General features: G+C 32.5%; 4 protein-coding genes across 4 annotated transcripts; 2 read left to right on the forward strand and 2 right to left on the reverse strand.

Annotated features, from left to right (window-relative positions):
* Positions 1-806: 806 nt before the first annotated feature.
* On the reverse strand, positions 807-14,373 carry LOC119636226 (activating transcription factor 7-interacting protein 1). Its single transcript, XM_038031481.1, has 5 exons — positions 14,189-14,373; positions 5,331-5,604; positions 2,167-5,254; positions 1,612-2,060; positions 807-1,522 (listed from the first exon to the last, which is right to left on the reverse strand). The coding sequence occupies exons 2-5, from the start codon at positions 5,482-5,484 to the stop codon at positions 1,056-1,058; spliced, it is 4,158 nt and encodes a 1,385-aa protein (XP_037887409.1). The 5' UTR covers positions 5,485-5,604; positions 14,189-14,373; the 3' UTR covers positions 807-1,055.
* A 455-nt stretch (positions 14,374-14,828) lies between these two features.
* LOC119636494 (transmembrane protein 223) lies at positions 14,829-15,674 on the forward strand. Its single transcript, XM_038031861.1, has 2 exons — positions 14,829-15,290; positions 15,356-15,674. The coding sequence occupies exons 1-2, from the start codon at positions 14,849-14,851 to the stop codon at positions 15,646-15,648; spliced, it is 735 nt and encodes a 244-aa protein (XP_037887789.1). The 5' UTR covers positions 14,829-14,848; the 3' UTR covers positions 15,649-15,674.
* Positions 15,675-15,713: 39 nt separating this feature from the next.
* LOC119636495 (H/ACA ribonucleoprotein complex subunit 3) lies at positions 15,714-16,159 on the reverse strand. Its single transcript, XM_038031863.1, has 2 exons — positions 15,939-16,159; positions 15,714-15,873 (listed from the first exon to the last, which is right to left on the reverse strand). Exons 1-2 carry the CDS (start codon positions 15,990-15,992, stop codon positions 15,733-15,735), a joined length of 195 nt encoding a protein of 64 aa, XP_037887791.1. The 5' UTR covers positions 15,993-16,159; the 3' UTR covers positions 15,714-15,732.
* Positions 16,160-16,299: 140 nt separating this feature from the next.
* Positions 16,300-17,374, forward strand: LOC119636493 (crossover junction endonuclease EME1). The gene has a single exon (XM_038031860.1). The coding sequence runs from the start codon at positions 16,403-16,405 to the stop codon at positions 17,315-17,317; it is 915 nt and encodes a 304-aa protein (XP_037887788.1). The 5' UTR covers positions 16,300-16,402; the 3' UTR covers positions 17,318-17,374.
* Positions 17,375-19,877: the final 2,503 nt, after the last annotated feature.

Genomic DNA, 19,877 nt, shown 5'->3' on the forward strand with positions numbered 1-19,877 from the left:
AAAAACACCCTACACACATTTTTTAAAAAACTGTTAATTAGATCATTTAAAATAGAAGAAAAATATGTTCAACTCTGGTGAACGAAACTTGTTCTACCCCTTTTAGAGGTAGGGTCAGCCTACCAAATTACATCAAAGTATGTGGAAAGTTACAATTTGTGTATTGAATTGAAAACACATGGACAGACATTAAATGGGCTTAAATCGATATAGGATTATTTTCTTCTTTATCGATTGAGTGAGTTCATCTCAAATTATTATTTTTGGCTTTGCATACATCCGGGCGTTATTAATATATATATACTGATAAGTGGTGTAGCGTACATCAATAATAAAAAAGAATCTTATTCGACTAAGCAATATACATACTTTGGTTTCTGCTCTTTTACCTCTCTCCCTTTCTCTCTCTCTCTCTCTCTATCTCTCTCTCTACTTTCACTCAAAGCCTAATTACGAGGAGTGAAAACTTGGAGTAATATCGTATTTGTTTGATTTTATATTTAGAGAATTGTATAGGGTATCGCGCGTATCATTTTATACGATTATTATTATAAACTAATATTATTATTATTATCATATATATTTTTAATATTTTATATATAAATCTAACGTGAAGTATTTTTAGTTAAAACATAAATTATTTTGCAAAAAAATTATGTTTTATGTTAAACGTCATGTATGAAAAAATGTGTATATTCTGGTAGCGTACCTTACAATTAATTAATTAGGAATAAATAAAGTTCACAATTATTAAAAACTTATCAAGGGGAAGAGAAATTTGCAAAACAAAATACAAAAAAAAAAAAAAAAATTCAACGAAAACTTAAATATTAAAAAAAGCAATATTCAATAAAAAAAAAAAAAAAATAGAATAGAATAAAAGCATATGGAAAAGTTGCTTGAAAATAGTTCAAATATTCAACAAACTGAAACTAAAGATCGATTAATGAAAAAATCAATACGACACAATGATGAGAGAAACCAAAAATTACAATTTTTTTTTCACTAATATATAGGGGAAATGTTCCCACATATTACAACAACATGTGAATTGCTTAGCTCCATGTTTTGGGTAAACTGAATGGGCCGTAACGTTGATGACAGTCTACGGCTCTCACTGCGAAATAATAGCGTTGACCTTCTTGGAATTGCGTTAGAGTGACCGCCATGGGAAGAAGCATAGCTTTCACGTCGCCTACATGACGCCACGAATCAACAGACGGCGGTCCTGCGGTCTCCTGATAGGCATAAATCTGATAGCTTACACAATCATCATAATGATCAAGTGATTCCTCCATGGTCCACGAAATCACTATCCCGTTATCTAAATTACTAATACGTATGGTAGGCCGAGGCGGTGGTAATTTCCAGCTTGGGTTAAAATTTTGCGGAGGCGTCGTAGGTAAAGGTGCTGGATGACTATATTTTAAACGTTGCTGAGCAGGACTATTTGCAGACATATTTAAACGTGTTATACTTGTGCCGGACGGTGCACTCAGACCAGAGTATATAGAGTTTTTGGCTTTATTTAATAATAAGAAAAAAAGAGCAGAAGCAAATGAATTTTATATAATTGCTATAAATCAATTTCTTTAATAATTATTTAATTACCCGTCGGCATTGGAGCTATTGCCCGCAGCTTATTCGCGGCAATTTGGTTGCTAGGGGTTACACGGGCCAATGGAGGGGCCGGACGGCTGTACGGCATCGGAGTATTAAAGTTACTTTGTGAGGGTAAACTGCGGCGTTGTGATGTAGTGGAAATAACAGCCGAGCCCGTTGGAACTGACGCTGATGGTGCAGGTGGGGCTTCATCTTCATCGGTTAAATCAATAACTGCCTTCTCTTTTGGTTTAGCTGGTGTAATGCTCACTGACGTGTTTGTGCCACTTAAATGATTAATAGAGCTCAGGTAATTTTCCATTACTACTAAAGGCGTCGCAGATGTTGTAGCATTGCTGTTGTTATTAGCTGCAACCATTATATCGGAACGCCTTTGCATAATATCTGCACCTAACGGCTTCGATTGGGTATTAACATTAGGTGTACTTGCACGTTGTCTGCAATATTAGAGATCAAATCGTTTTAATATATTATTTTATTTTTTTTTTTTTTAAAGCAATATAATAATAAATTGTCCAACTTCACTGCTGTAGCTATACCTACCCACTTGCAGGAGGAACAGTACGAATCAGTTGTGGTGGTTGTTGCTGCAACTGCTGTCGTTGTGGGTCTCTCGCCGGCACTGAAAACTGCGATCTTTGCATGGTAGCATTTCCACCGACAGTGCCGCTGCCTGGGTTAACGGTAGCACTTGCGTTGGATCCAATATTTTTATTTAATATTCTTGGCTGAGCCAGTTGATTAGCTGTTGTTGACAGACTATTGGTACGATATACCACGGAATTGGTAGCATTTGATGTGCTACTCGCAGCAGCGCTATTTATAGGACGGGTTGGTGTTATTTTCTGCACACAACCGCGTCGTACATTTACAGGAACTACTGCTGTAGGCATAATATTATTGATACGTGATGAATTTGCTGATAAACTTTCGGAACCAGATACATTGTGAGCAATGGGTCTTTGCGGTGTCACCAATTGCTGAGCCAAAGGTCCTTGGGGACGTTGCGGCGAAATTTGCGTGCTACTGCTACCTGTTTCGGCTAATGGTTTCTTATTCGGAATATATACCTGAAGACCGACCGCCCGTGTGATTTTCACCGGCATTATAAACTGAGAATTACGCTGTTCAATATCTTTTACCACACGACTGTGCACCATTTCGAGATCACGAAATTGTTTCGTTAGCTCGGTAAGCTTATTACGTTGGCTGCAAATAATTTTCTCTTGTTTTTCGACCAAATCACGCATATCGGCAAATTCGCTTTTGTGAATGATTGCTTCAACCAATTTTTGTAAAACTAATTCTTCGAGATCCTGTTTAGTCATTTTATTAAAAGATTTATGGAATTTTTTGTAAAAGTCCAAGCTAAGCTTATATTCTTTAGAATTCACCGTCTCATCGAATATAGGAGGGGGATAAAGTGGAATGGGTGTATCAGACGGCACGAATTTTAATGAACCGCTTAATTTTACAGAGCTTTTCTCTTCGCTCGTAGCAGGAGATGAGATTGGTTCTTGTTTGGGTGGCGTTTCGGCTCTTTTAAACTTTTTACATTGATCTAAATTTTCAGGTACATCATCGCCTTCTATTTCAATAACATCGTGTGAACGTTTAACTGCAACAACTGACCCTTCCACTTTCTCTTCTTTAGGATTTACCGCGATTGATTCTTTTTCGGGTTCGGTCTTCGTAGCAGTTTTATCCTCGTCTTGCGTTTCTGTGGACTCTAGACGTTCGGCGTTTAGACTTTCAGTATTAGTGGATTCCTCATTTTCCTGATTTAATCTTACACGCTTCGAAGCCGGTTCATCCTCATTTCTCTCTTCCCCGCCTTCTACTTTCAGCTCACTTTCTACAATTTCCAAGTCTGCGTCATTATCATCATTATCGTCGTCGTCTTCGTTTTCGTTGTCAGCCTCGGCTAATGAAGGATCCTCACTAGCACCTTCTACGGGCTTCGCTTCTTGCAACAAATTACTGCTGCTACTGCAGTTGCTAGTTATTTCGTCAGCGTCTGCGACGGGAGTACTACATTTTTCCTCTACAGACTTTTCGCTATTAAAATCATCACGAGCATTGTCTGAATTATCCGGTTGTAGTGACGTTTTCGACTGATCGTTCGGCTCCTGATTAAGTGTTTTGTTTTCTTCTGATGAATTTTTCGTAGTCCCAGCAACAACAGGATCCAAAGTTTGCTTCGATTTGACTTCACCATCTTTGACAATTTTATCTTTGTTTGTTTCATCTTCCTCTTCCTCGTCATCTAAAACGACTACATCTTCTACATTTTCATTGCAGTTGGAGATCTTTTCATTTGTGGAGATTTCCGTCAATGTCTCAGACTTATCCTGATCCTTCCCTACAGTTTTCTCCGGTTGTAGAGATTTTTTCCCTTCAGTAGTTGATCCATCATCTGTCTCAATTAATGACTCGTCTGACTTTTCCACAAAAAATTCAATTTCATCATCAGAGCCTTCATGATCTGTTTTGTTAACTGAGGGCTCCTTTTGTGCGGCATTATCAGGAGGCGCCTTCTTTCTATTTTTTTCTCCTTCTGTTTTAAACTCCTGCTGTTCTGCCTGTGTCTCTTTGGGCTGATGGCACCGAAGCTCGTCATCTAAACAGAGTGCAGGCATTTTCCCATCTTTTTCAGCGCAGTTCACTTCAACTGTTTCTTTAGTGTTTTCCTTCGCTGCGTCTTTATTCGATTCCACCGTTATTATTACGGCACTTTCCGCTTTACCTACAGAAGTTTCAATGTCTTTTGTTACTTTTTGTCCTTCTTCAGTCTTATTTTCTTTAATAATCTCGGGAGTCGGTTTTTTCTCGGCTGCAGAGTTTTCTTCAATTACAGTCAAATCTTTTGTAGTATTTAACGGGCTTTTGTCAATACGGACAACCGAATTATCATTACTCTTATCCTGAACTAAGGTTAGATTTTCTTTCGTAGCAACCTCATCAATTAGGGAAGAAGAGCTCGCGACAACCGCTTCTTCGGTGGTTTCTACGATCTCATCTACCAGTGTCAGGTTCTTTTGACTTTGTTCGGGTGATTTAATTAAATTCTCAGATGGGGGGCCATTAACAACTTCAATTTCACCTGTCTGCGATATCACCTCTTCTACTCTTTGCGCTTTATCAATTTCGATTTCCAATTTGTATTTTGTTTTTGTATCAATTTCTTGAATTATTTCCTTATCCTTTTTGTTTGCAAATATTTCCGGCTTAACAGTGATGCTTTTTTCCACGTGGTTTTCTTTTTCTATAGACAAGATAATTTTCTCAGTGGATCGTTTCTCCTCTTCTCCCTGTTCTTTAAGCTCGGCATTCTTTACTGGATCATCTTGAACTATATCATTAATTTTTGATAGCAAAGTGTCGAGATCATCACCCACATTTCTTTCATCATTGGTGGAGCTTATAATAGAAGTTAACGAATCTAACTTATCACTGTTTACAATTGTTGGATTGGGGGCAACAACTGTTGCGCCAATATTATCTGACGAACTAACAACATCATCACCCGCCAATAAAACATCTTCTAACTCTGCACTAACCGGTACATCTAAATCGTTATCGATACCAATTAGAGAGGAAACCACATCATCAGTAATCGGAGAAGATTTTTCTAAGAGTTGAAAAAATATAAGTCGTACATAAGCTTCTCGGATCCGATAAGATTTCTCTTAATCCCAATGACTTACCACTGGCGGTTGCTATTAAATGGTTTTCCAAATTATTTAAGGTCAAGTCAGTCATAACTGAATCGCCATCATTTACACTAGTGTTAACATCGCTTTTACTGGTTGACATCAAATCATTAAAATCCATTGATGTATTTTGTTTAATTTCCATCATTTTGTTTAAGACTTTTTTTTTCTTTTTTTTTTTTTTTTATTATAGTCTCTTCAGTTTATCACGCATTCATATATATAAACGAACAAGCAATTAGTTGAGCGTATAAGAGTTTGTGCAACTCTGCAATAAGAAAAAATTTCATTCATTATTGGGTTTGCTTAAAAATCGCTTAAATTATTACACATCATTAGCATCATCTTCAATCATCTTCTGACGAGTTCACTGAACATACGCTTTAAACGGCATATGCAAATTTTACAATTTCACTTGTACATGTCACCTATTTGACAAAATCATCAACTAAGGAACATATTATACCGATTACACTTTCTGAATTTCAATATAAAACCAATATACTGTAATTCTTCACTTGTTTTTCAATAAAGCCGCTTTATATTTATCGACAGTGCACAGTATCAATAGTTGAAAGATACTTTGAAAGTTAGTTAACTCAAGGGTAATGAGAATTATAATAGATTTTATGGACCTTCCTCTGCTTTTGAATCTAACCATTATTCCCAAAATAAGCAGATTTGGAAACTATTTTTTATTCGCAAACGTAACTCCCCCAAGACCTACTACTTTCAAACATATTATATATTTAATTCCTTCCTTATATATATTCTTCATATCTTTTGATTTCAATTTTTTAACATTTCAACAGCATTCTAAAATTGTTTAATCGATTCAATAATTGATTTGATTGCTTCATTTTTCTAGACTACTATTAATAGCTAAGATTAGTATTTCCAACAAATTCGAAAAATAGGTGGTACCGATGGAAATAAAAAATGGGAATAATAAAATTTAAGAAAAGTAAGTAAAAAATAAAAATGAACATTTATGTATACATCTATAGATGTATAAATATACACTGAATTCTTCATATAAGTAATATATAAGTAATTAATTGTACATACAAACATATATATACGTAAGTATATAGGTATATACGTATATGTATATATACACATATGATATATATATATGCATATATATTTTGTATACGTAGGTATATATGTGTATAAAGCACATATATACATATATACATATGGATAAATGTGTATACGTCTGTACACACATACATACATACATACATACATACATACATACAAACATACATACATATACATGTATATATGTATATTTATATACAGTATAAATATTCGTATATATATGTATATACACATATATACATACACATACACGTATATATATACACATATGCACATATAGGAATACATGTGTTATATATATATACAGCATAGATATTAGTACATATATGTATGTATATACACATATATACATACACATACACGTATATATATACACATATGTACATATAGGTATGTATGTGTTATATATGTATATATATATTTATATATAGATATACATATACAGAATAGTACATACGCACATCTACATATATATATGTATACATGTAAATCGGATTTAACTCCGATTTGTAGAAAGACGGGAATGTCTGAACTTTTTACATTCTTTTTTTTGCTTTTTCTTTTCTTGATAACCTAACCTCAAAATACTTATAGAAATACGTATAGAAACATTTGCTTTATTAATCAATTTGACTTTACAGTGTTCCCAATGCAAACAAGCAACTATATATGCGTGTAATAAATTATTAACGTAACTGCGAAATCTTACTAAAGGATCATTGTGGAAAAGCCAGAAAATTCTTCATTTAAGGAATAGAATGTAAATTAAAATAATTACATTATTATCTTAAAACAAGATGGCGCTACCTGTCAGTACAAGCATTAAAAGGAGAAAGAGAATGCTGATAGAGATAGAGAGCAAAATGAATAAAAAGAGACTAATAAAGTAAGTCGCAACAAAGCAATCTTATTATATAACCTTAAATAAGTAGAAGAGTGAATAGAGAAAAAAATCGGAGATATATACTTACATATATATATATATATATATATATATGATCGACCGATTTTCTTGATTTACTGACGTAGAAGGCAAAACGCTTACAGCCAGGCCATACGTAAAACCAGAAAAACAATATAAACCAAAACGCGACCGTACGTAAACACGTGAAACACAGAACTGAACAACAACTACAGAGACACGAATGATACTGCCTTAGTATAATTTCGTTTATATACTTTTTAACGTTCGGGTTTGAAAAATAAGTTCAGACTGTACAAACGAAAGAAACGAAAGATGACAAAAGAAGGAAGGGAAGAGGGTAAGAGAGGAACATATGAAGAACACTAAACGGATAGGTCGAAAAAGGTCCGTATATTTAAGGCAACTCTATCTAAATATGTTAAAAGTTAAAGTTAAGGCGTTTTTGGTTGACAAGGGGAGAGAAGAGGCTTAGAGGACGACGGATACTTGTATGCGGTCATATAGGCTAGTATTGATAAATGGACGTATATACAAAAAAGAAACTCTTCTTTTTTTATTATTGTGACCTTAATGTATAAGAGTCGTTGTTTTTGTTGTTTTACAGAAGAAGAAGAAATCATTGCGGAATACCGCCCAATATACAAAACAAGAAAAACATTTTTTTTTTATGTTAACTTTTGAAGATAAGGCTGTTCTACTCCTTAACGGTCCTCAAATTAATTAGGGGCTCAAAATGATTTTTACCTTAGACGCTGATTAAATAAATTCAATCACTTTTTCTTAATTGCAAAAGTATATAAAAAACGATTAACAGGTTCCACAAAATCTCTATAAAGTGGAAGCTATATACGTGGATGCTATTTAGTAAAAACGAAAGCGTGCACGTATGCATGCACACATATTCAAGCACAAACAAATCGACTTTGGTATCTATCTGAAAAATTTTGCCAATATTCAGATACTTTCTTCAGATATTTTAAAACTTGTAAAATATAAAAAGAAGACAAGAAGAAAGCAAATCAAATCAATACATGAATGAAACCTTAACCTTACACTCGTTAAGATTCTAAAGCCTTGCAATTAAATATATACAGATATATATTTATATATATATGCTTGCTCAGATAAAAAGTATCTACTTACAAGTCCCTCTCGTGTCCGAGCGTATTACGTTTTGGTTGGCAATATGTAAGCGAAAGAAATTTAATATAGTTTACTGAAACAGTTCTGAAATATGTAAAATAAAAGCAAATTATCCACGTAAGAGTCATAAACAATGCCTAAGCAAATGCAAAAAGTTATAACCATAAAGCATTTTTTTTTAATGAGTTTTATAAGCGTAAAGCTTTGATGGGTAGTTTTGAATTTTTATTTTTTCAATTTTTTTTATTTATTTACTTTTTTTTTTTATTATTATTATTTTTATTAAAATTTTTTTTTGAAATATATTTGTCTTTCTTTTTTCTTTCGATAGCTTAATCAGCCAGATGGATGTGGAACATAAATTAGTAACATATCCAGACATGGGTGTACTTTGTATAGTATACATACACAAAGCAAGACGCCAAGAGCTTCATATTTTTGTGTGGTTTGAGTAAAAATCTATACTAGTTTTACAAACTAACTAAGAAAAGAAAAAAAAACAAAAGATTGAATATTTTGTGCCCCTCTCTCGACTATCAAAAGCTAGGTCCATTAGGATATCTTTAAATTTTTGAAAGCATTCTAGAAGAAATATTAATCATTAACAGTAATTATTATCTAATCGGATTTATGGATAAGATTGAAAGAGCGTATGAGAGGGATAGGAATATATTTGTATATGTATCCATGCAAACACATATGAATAATGTATTCAGAAAAAATTTTGATGTACAAAGGGAATCAAAGTTGGAAATTTATTTCCATCTACTGTTGTAGAGCAAAAATAAATTTTTAAATTTTGTGTTGTAAAGTTACCTCCTATATATATATATAGATTTTTTCTATTATTATATTATATATATTTATATTTGAACTCTTAGTTCAAATTAATTCTCTCTTTCTCATATTTGCATTGTCGCACTATGGCCCGCCTAACTGTTATGCGTATAAGTGTAAGAAAAATTAAATCGTATTGACAACAACAAGCTATCAGGCCGGTGATTTATAGTTCATTCGTTCAGCTCTGCACTCTATTAACAAGTAAGAAGGTTAAATTCGCAGTAACCGAATATCCGATTGTTCGAATTCCGAAGTTTGGTGTTGATCAGCGCACCAATGAATGCTAGTATATAGAATGCCAGATATAAATAAATATATATATATATATATATATATATATCTTTCGTAGAAATATCTTCGACCCAAAAAAGGGGTACAGCGGGTCAATTAATGCTAATATACAAGAAGCCACATATAAATATACATATGTACGTATATGTAACAACTCTGGGCAAAGAAAGAGGATCAGGAGATCAATCATCGCTTAGGATAGAATTTACATATATGTGAATATGAATAATAGTGATTTGCGCTAATGCAGCGCTTCACGGATACCTCCCGCATCTGAAAGGGGAAGATCAAATGCGATAATTATTCACTCTATTCTTAAATAATTTTATTTACCTTCTTATTCGACTTAAGACATGAATATTTATTGCTGAGATTTCGTAAGACAAGAATTGAAAAATTGAAAATTTCCCAACAAAATTAAGGTAATTTGATCCAAAATTATCTTGACATTAGTTGAAAACGAGTGAATTCAGTTCCGAAGAATTATTTTTATTTGGCATTCAAAAACCACATCTATATTTAGCGACTGCCGACTTTTGCGAATATTCATTCGCATACCTGAAAATTCAGAGTGAAAATGGAACTAATCCACACTCTACTAGTCACAAGCCCTTAAAAGGCATATGATAGAAATAAATTCGAAAACTAAAAACAATGATGAGCACTACCAACTAAGATGATCGGCTGTTCTTCTTTTTCTTTTTTTTCTAAATGTCGAGTAGATAGTGAGTTTAGCGTACAACGCTTATATATTAAGCTCTGATGTCCGTAAGGTGGAAATACGTTTCTTCATCGAATAAGTGCTACGAAGAAATAAAGATCATAAAGGTCATAATCCTTACCAATGAATCGATATAAAGCATAGAATGATGATGACGCCGAAAATCCTTTGCCAATTGAATAAGATAATGCCATTCAACATAGCACAATCAATACTCCTTGCTTTGAGATCTACAAATCTACTTGAAGTTCAGGTCTACTCAAGTTCAGTTGAGGAAAATTTGAGCGCGACTTTATTAAGCAGGGTACTTAAGACTTAAGTATTAAGTCGCTTTGATTTAAAAACGGCCAGAGTCTTAGAACCTGTTCATATTTTGGCAGCAACCAGCATCAATGTGAAGGATTAATATTTCCTCAAGATTTACCAAGAAACATTTTTATAAAGAGTTTGAAACTATTTGCCGCCGCCTCTTCAGCCTAAGGGAAATTCGTTTGAACTTAAAAAAAAAAAAAAAAATCGAAATTTTGGCACGCGTTATTTCAGTATGACATGACAGCCCCGTGTTAAACCAGTTTAATGCAAAACTATTTGGAGGCACAATAAACGATTAAAATATTTAGGAGATATGCGTAAATATAAGTGTTTAGAATTTTTTAACCAATAAGTTTTGATGAAAGTTCATATAAATTTTATATATATATATATATATATATATCGGACAGAAGAGATGCTTTATTTACATACTTGAAACAATTTTATTCTAAGAGGAGTCTATGTCTAAATCACTTATATGTAGAAAAAACCCGAAAAAGCAGAATTAAAGCCTCCGGTATTTTTGAGGTAAACTACTTTTGTGTTTCCAAACAATTTACAAAGCCAACGCCTTAAATATTAATAATAATCAGAGAGCTCACGAAGATATTGCCGAGGCAGCAAGCTACAGCCATTTTTAAGTGACGCCATAACCTCAAACCTTATATATGTAGATATATACATTAAAAAAAATATGTATATATATATATATATATATATATATATGAGTGCACATCTCCATGTCACATATATACGGATGACTCGTGTACATACAACATGTATGTGTGTTTTCCTATATTCGATTAGATATTTATATATATATATATAACATGTAAGCGTATATAACCGTAGACTTTGCCAAACAAAATCATCCGATTTTCTCAAATGTCCGCGTTAACGAATACGATCCACAATGGAATTTCTAACCAAATCGGATACGAACGACTATACTTTAGGTTAAATATTTCCTAATTACAAATATTCATTTATTTTTTTCCAATTTTTTACTTACTTTGGGAGGTCTACTATCTGCCTTTTCTTTCTCTCTCTCACTTTTCACTTTTTACTCTTGCAATCGCTGTTGCACAAAGTTTCGTTTTTATAATTATGTGTACTACGCGTCACTTTTGACGAACTAACAATTTTTATTGCAACAAGGAGAGCTTTTTCTACAGGTTTCTATAGATATATATAATTAATACAATTTTTTTTTTTTTTTTTTTTTTTGGGTTTGATGGATAAAGCCTAGCTATGCGCATAGTTTTTTCATTTCCTATTAAAAACAAATTCTATGAAATCTGTAAATGTTATGTTTCTAAAAACCTTTTCATATTAATATAAAGGAATAAAGGTCCACCTTTATCTGTTATAAGTAGGCAGGAATATCAAAACGAAATTAATTGTTTCTTTTGACAAAGGCGAGATGCAGAAAAAAAAAGAATAATATAATGAATAAGACGACGACTCTTTGCAAGCAGAACGAAGAGAATCGCATGCATATCAGTGATTGTTTCTTTTGCGTAGAAAACAAACGAAAAATCTGGACCGAAAGCATAAATAGAATCATAGTAAATATCATATCACGCAGGCAAATAAACGATGAAATTGTATTAATGGTTTTCTGGTATCTAGGCATCTATTTAATAAAGCGGAATGTATCTTCTTCAGAAGAAGGAATCCAAAAGATATAAAAGCAAAAAAAAAAAAAAAAAAAAAAAAATGTATAAACACCAGTCAAAAAATCTAGGGCTTTAACAAATCATAAGCTAGAAAAGGACAACCATATAATACCTTCTTGAACGAACGGCGAAATGACGAAAAGACATAAAATCCACAATAATTATAAATTAAAAATTTGCTAAAAACCTCAAGACAAATGGGGCCAAACATATATACATCACATCATATAAGATTGGTGCTATTAATTACAATCAGAGATGTAAAAACAAAGGAAACCTACAAAATAAGACAAATAACTGCAAATTTTCGATAATAATAAGAAGAATTTTGGAAAATTTTGCTTTATTTGGATTAATACTAGATCGGTCGGTGTAAGAGTAATATCAATAAGTTAAACATTAAAGCTGTAGAATAAGGCAATCAAAGTGTAATAAAGAAAAAGAAGAACAGGATGTAAGAGAGAGTGTAGATAGAAATGAGAGAACTAAATAAGTATACGAAGTGAAACTTTTTTTTATAAATATTGTTGTTTAACAATAATATGAAAATAGATACAGAATCCGCATTAAACAATTTTCAGATACATATTTAGCCCATACACGCTTGTATATGTAGGAAAGTAAATATACAAACAAAGTTAAGCAGGCATCGTCACCTAGGGTTATAAACGCCATTTTGTTGCATACGATTTTAATGATTTATATACTGATTATAGTTTTTATACATTAAAACTTCTTTTTTCTTTTTTAGACCACCCCTTTGCTTTCAAAGTGGAAGCCACGATGTATATAAATCAATACATATAGGCGTATGAGAAAGTTGAGGTTAGGTGTTGTAGTTACGTAAGCATGTTCATTCAATATGTTTCTATCTAAAATTTGAATAAATACATATTAATGATATTAGGCAAGCAATTCGTGGTTTGCGGGCTTAGAAGCAAGGTTTCTTTATTACACATTTAAACGGACTGTTGATCTTAGACAAATTTTAGTAAAAAAAAGGAGTTTCCTGTAGCGTTTACTTTCATTTGTTAAATATATTCTATAAGTGTTTGCAATATTTGATATCAAATGTATCTTTTTCTATATATAATGCGATAATTACAACGGCCAATGTGACATTATAGAGCTACCATCGTAGTAACAATCCCACAAGACAACAAAACTGCTTAAACGAATACAATTCTACATAAAGATGTTTAATTTGAAGAGATCAGTAAAGCACCCTACACCGCACATATATCATAGACACGATCGACGTTGATCGATACGCATGAAAATAAAGTAAATTGTATTCACTATATTCACTATATATACGATTCACGAAATATATATGATTATAAAACGTACTTTCTTCTATATTATAACTGCATGGAATCTTCTTCTATTCATCGGAAGCAGCACATTGAACTCGCGGTGATGGGCAACGAACTTAACATTCCCCCAAAATTTACTTAAGACTAAGCAATAAGATTCTTATCTCAAAGATTTGCACCGCAAGCGTGGGACCGCGTTGCGAGCTCTACGATTTACCACATTCTCTCTAAACATAATTTATAAGTTATAAGACTTACAAGAAGTACTCTGCATAGGCAAAGGCATTCATATTCTCAATCTTTATAAGCATACTTAATTATATGACTATACTTTATATGAATTCATGTTTGGTCAACCGTTTCAACAATTTAGAAGCAAGTTAAATCTTGTACAACGTTGATTACATTTATCTTTGCATTTAAACTTAGGCAACCCTAATTAATAACAAATCAAAAACAACAAAACACTTCGCATATATTAATTTTTTTTTTTTTTCTATACTATTTTAAACAAAACTTACCTTACTTAATAGCCGTAACGATTTCAGTTAAACATTTCTTGATTTCAACCACTATTCATTTTTTATATTTTTCTTTTTGTTATTAGTGGGAGTGCAAGATTTGCCTTATTCCATTTTATTTGAAAAACTTTTCATTTTCGTTTTATTTTTCTTTTTAATAACCAAGCACGATAATAATTCATTTTAGTTAAGCCAAAAATAAATAGAGTTGCTTTTTAAATAATTTCGTTATTTTGAAAGAATTTTTTTCGCAAATTTCCTAATAAAATAAACTCCTTCACCATCCGCAACACTACCACATCGCACAACAACAAAAACTAACTTTAAAAGAAATTAACAACAGCGTTCATAATAACAATATTACCGGATTTCACGAAAAAGCTGATTAAAAGAAATTTACGATATTGGGAAAAACATAAATCTGTTTACTTCAAAGAAAATTTATTTATTACAATTTATAAACCAATGATCAATAATGGTTTTGCATATCACACTTAGACTCTAATTGTCTTCTATTATATTAATGTAAAAGAAATTTTGGAATTATAAAAGAAAAAAGTTGCCAATTAAAAGTTTTGTGTGCTTTAAAACAGCTGTTCCTTATTCAACTTTTTATGTAGGTTAGGTTTAAATTGTTAAATAAAGTAATAAAAAAGTGAAATGAGTTATTTATTAAATTTAATAGTAAAAACAGCAGAGATTCGTTTTATTCCACTACCTAAAATAAGAGGACTCTCAATTATACCCGCGTTACGACAGTTCAATGTAGTTGGAAGAAGTGCAACTCGTTTATCAAAACCGACAATACCTACTATTCTCAAAAACAATCAAAATTTTTGCACCAGAGTCTATGATGTAAACACCAATGTTTCCAAAGACGTCGTACTGTATAAATACGAGAATCCGCGATTCTATAAAATCCTTAATCTCTTCGGAATAAGTCAGTTCATATTTTGGACTTATTTGTCACATTTTGCTTTTACTTCTTTGAAAGATGCACCGGTAGAACAAAAGGGCTATGTAGACTTGGCTTGGTATGAACGCATTAATTTAGGAGAAAATAAATATCGCAACGGCATAAGTATTATGTGCTTTGTAATAGGTAAGTTTCTAATAATATTTCTCAACACAGTCAGATTGGAATTTCTTAATTTTTGATATCTTCAGGCTATGGTTTGTTATTCACTGTTTGGATGTTTACTTTACGTTCGGTACGCTTCTTGATTTTACGTAAAGGCGGTAAAGATGTCGCTCTTGTAACGTACGGACCTTTTGGTCATAATCGCATCATGGACGTCCCACTGAAAAATATCTCAGCACAACAGTCAAGAGAGACTGCCGCAGTTCACCTTCCTCTTAAAGTTCGTAATCGTTCCTTATTTTATGTTTTAGATATGAGGGGAGAGTTTAAAAATCCGAAACTTTATGATTATACAGCAGGTTTGAACAGGCGTTTTTGAAAGAATTAAATAAAGAAAATACAGTTTATTTGATAGAGAGTACTATTTCTATTTTGTCGCATTTCGTCTGCGAATTAAAATAATTTAATAGATGGGTTCAGGTCTCTGTGTTAGAAGTAAACCAAAACGCTTCTTTATTGTTAAGCGATGTCTAGAATATTTATCTTCTGGAGAAAAACGTGCTGGATGTGCAGAAATTGTGGGTCTTCCATCTTCAGTGCGTTTCTGCAATCAAAGTGTGTGAGAGTAAACGGTACGTTTTTAAAGTGAATTTTAATGGAAATACTTACCTTCAAGGTGTAAACACGTTCACCTTGCTCATTCAAAGTGTACATTAGATACATTTTAAAGTAATTTTATTTATTTTAACTTATAAAACTCTTTAAAACAAGCACGTGCAAATTAATTTCGATCAAAAACAAATGATGCTGCCTATTATTCCTCTCAAACAAATATTAGAATACGCAGCAACAACTTTACACGGCTTTAGATGTTAAACAAAACTCTTCTTCTTCTTCTGCAAGTAAGCAAATTAAAAGAATATAACACCCCGCAATGCTGCCCAGTGAGTCAAACAATTATCGATTAAACCAATCGATAAATTTTAGCAAAAATGTGCGGTCATCGAAAACACAACATATTTTTTTGATTTAAGTGTGCAAAACTATAAACAATAACAAATCAAACAATATTTAAATAGTTCGATGATATATTTCCATTATAACAATTGTTTATTGTGAAGATTTATTTGATAATGACTTCAAATGATAAGTTATTGAAAAAAGCTATAAGAGATCAACAGAAACGCTTAAAACCGGGTGAATGTCTCAAATATGTCCGCTTAGTCTTAGATATACATCTTATATCAACTTCGTTTGGTCAGAGTTTGTTAAGAACATTACGCGAAAGTTTAGATTTAAAATATGAGCTCAGGAATTTACCGGTTAAACAATGCATAGTATGGGAGCGCAGTGCCGGGCAATTAATTCTCGACCCAGAAGAAGTTAAAGGCCTGAGTGAGGAATGGCAATTAGAAGAGCACATAGCAAGAATCCTAACACATGGCGAGTTGAAGCATTTAATTAAAATGGATCTTTTGGAGAAATACAGTAATGAACTAAAGTATAATTACCCGGGAAAGCAACATATTATTTTATATTTAAAGCCAACGGAGAAGCCATCTCATCGAGAAACTCAAGCGTTATTAGAATTACAAATATTACATCAACTAAAAGTTTACGAAGTGCCCAAAGATATGACGGAACTCGTAAAGGAATTGCAGCGTTTAAGCAAAGCTATAGCTGAAGCGCCTTATAAAAAACAAAAAAACGAACCCTTGAGTGGATTTAAAAAGTTCTTAGCAAACGATAAGAAGCAATGCGTACAAATAGAAGGCTGCAATGGTTTTCGACGTTTATTTCAGCAACATTTAAATCGTTTACCTTTAGTAACTTTGGAAGTAGCCGAGACAATTATTGAGAAGTATAGTTGCCCAAAAACGTTAATGGAAGATCTTGCTAACAATCCCGATGCGGTTAAGGAACTTGCTGATTTGAAGATTAAACGTAGCGGTCTGCAAGCTTTACAAACCGACAGGCGCATCGGCCAAGTTCTAGCAAGCAAATTACAGTTGTTATACACGACCCATAATCCAGATACTTTAATTTAGGTCCCTTTTTATTTATTTTGAAAATATTTTTTATTTCATTCAACTACTTTTATTATTGATAATATTTTTTCCTTTTTTGTTATTTAGAATTAATTGAAAAATATATGATAAACTATTTAAAATGTTTTAAGAAAAGAAATCACGTTTACGCGTTTAATTTTTATTTAATTCATTTATTTATGTATAAAGTAATTTTGCTAATTTTTGTTTATTCGTTTTCATTAATTTAAATTAATTCCCAGTTTTTTACTCATCGAATTTATACGATTTTTATAATGTTTTTGTTTATCTAATATCTAAAATCTAAATAAAAAAAAATGAAAACAAAAAAAAAGATTGACGGGAGAAATAAAAACTTTTTTTTTATTTATTTAATTGTGTTGTTTTTGCGAGTAAGAAGAACGATTTAATGTAACTTGTTTGAATACCTAAATTTTAATACTGATATGATAGGATATTGTTACCCAAACAATGCAGCCCGATATGAAACTTTATAAAGAGTGAATACAATGAATATCCCACTAAAGGTCAGGAAAAAACTTTCAAATTAAATAAATGGAAATAAATATGCGAGGGTATGCCACGTTCGATTTTAATACGCATTTTACAAACTAAGTCAAATTTATATATAGTTGAGTGTCATCTGCAAAAGATATCTGTCGTAATTGTAGACTTTAACAACCCGATGTTGGCTAGATCCATATGAATAGCTAAGAGTAAATAAAAATCGCGACTACTAAGTCAGTGTTCGCGGATTGAAATCTCAGTGCGGCAATCTCCTCTTCATTAGGCTGCCCTCCCACCACCTCCCTATCTCTTCCTGTCTTTAATTTTTTTCATGGCTTTCTAGCCCTCACCGTGCTGCGCAAGTGAGCACATCATAGTCCGGCAGGGCCGACCCTTCAGTACCCTACACCACATTGTGTAACACAATGTTATGTGTCAATTTTCATCAATATATATTAAAACTTCAACCTTTCTGCTCTGTAAAGCATAAATTTTTGTGAAAATCCTTGTTAATGTCGGATCCAAAAAATAAGTCGAGATATGATCTAAATTTGGTAATTTATCTATCCGTCGTAAGAATTTTAGTTTTTGTTGCAGGAGAGCGTTCAAAAATTCCTGTAGCCGGTCCAATATTTTTACAGCAATTTAGAATGACGATATACTACTACTTAGCCACTTTTACTGAGAAATTTTGAAAATTATAATTTTCTTCCGTATAACGACTTTTCAGAATAGGGCGTTATATGGGGAGTGGTCGAAAAAGTAGATCGATCCGCAACATTTTCGATGGCGTTCGTCCTTGAGTCAAAACACGTCACTTCACTGAATTTCATCCAAATATCTCCAAAATTGCGACCTGTAGCACAATTTTATATGAACAGACATCGGACAGACAAACGGACTGCCAAGCTTTAGTCAATTCACATTATGATTCTGAATTGATCGGTATTATAAAACGTGGATCTATTTTATTGCGCTTTACATACGCACGCACTAACTTAATATATACAATGGTGTAGGGTATGAAATGAAACGACAGGATCAGAATTTCGACGCTAGTGAAACGTGTACACATTTCGTCTGCAATTTAATGTGAGCCTCATTTATCTCAGTGAATAGAAAGAAAATTTTTCTGATTTTTTTAAATCAATGACGAATGAAGCGTTCTCTCAGATATCTAATCAGAATTTCTATATATCTTGTAAATTAACTTTTTGACTTTCATTTGAAATGTATTTGCAAACACCGTAAGCCCCCACCATCTTAGCTGTCATATTTTCTTCGAAATCGATTTATCTTCACAATCTTCGCATAATATATATGTATATAACTGTGAGCGGCCATGTCTTCATCATTAATCTTCGAAATATTTACGTTAATGATTTTTTGTAAAGTGAACTAAAAGCTAAACTAGTCGAAAGACTAGACTGAAGGAAGACCTTCAGGCCATCGCCTGGTATATGTACATATATATACTAAATAAATTATGGACTTATTGACTATCTAATTATTTTTTGCTTTAAATTATACGCCGACTTTTGTCATTAGTTGCATAGCTTATAACGTATATATTTTGAGATTTTTGGAATGTTCTGAAGTCCAATTTCCCAGCTATTGATAGTTTTTAAATTTAAAGTGAGAAGCAAATTTGTTATTTTAACTTAACATTAATTTCATTACGACTATATCAATTGACCGATCTTATGGCTATCAGTTCAACATTGCTTGATTACGTATTAGGATTAAGGGGCGAGGATAATTTTTATCTTGATCACTGGCCATTAACCAAGATCGTACGGGATCTAAGGCCGAGGAATAGTGTGTATGCCTTATAAGATTCGCAAAATCTAGGTATGGAAGAACATGAAGTCTTGTTCAAGGCCGTAAGTCCTTTTTTGGCTCTGATATTTTATGTTAGCTTACAAAGTAAACACTTTCCACCTCTACCTTTATGCAAACTATATAATGCACTCGGGATCCAGTAGCATATTAAATTTGAACAGAGGTATGCAACATCGAGGACTTAAGGCAGACCCACCCTTTACTAATTATT

The sequence above is a fragment of the Glossina fuscipes genome, unplaced genomic scaffold (genome assembly GCF_014805625.2).
Source record: "Glossina fuscipes isolate IAEA_lab_2018 unplaced genomic scaffold, Yale_Gfus_2 28, whole genome shotgun sequence".
Taxonomy (NCBI): domain Eukaryota; kingdom Metazoa; phylum Arthropoda; class Insecta; order Diptera; family Glossinidae; genus Glossina; species Glossina fuscipes.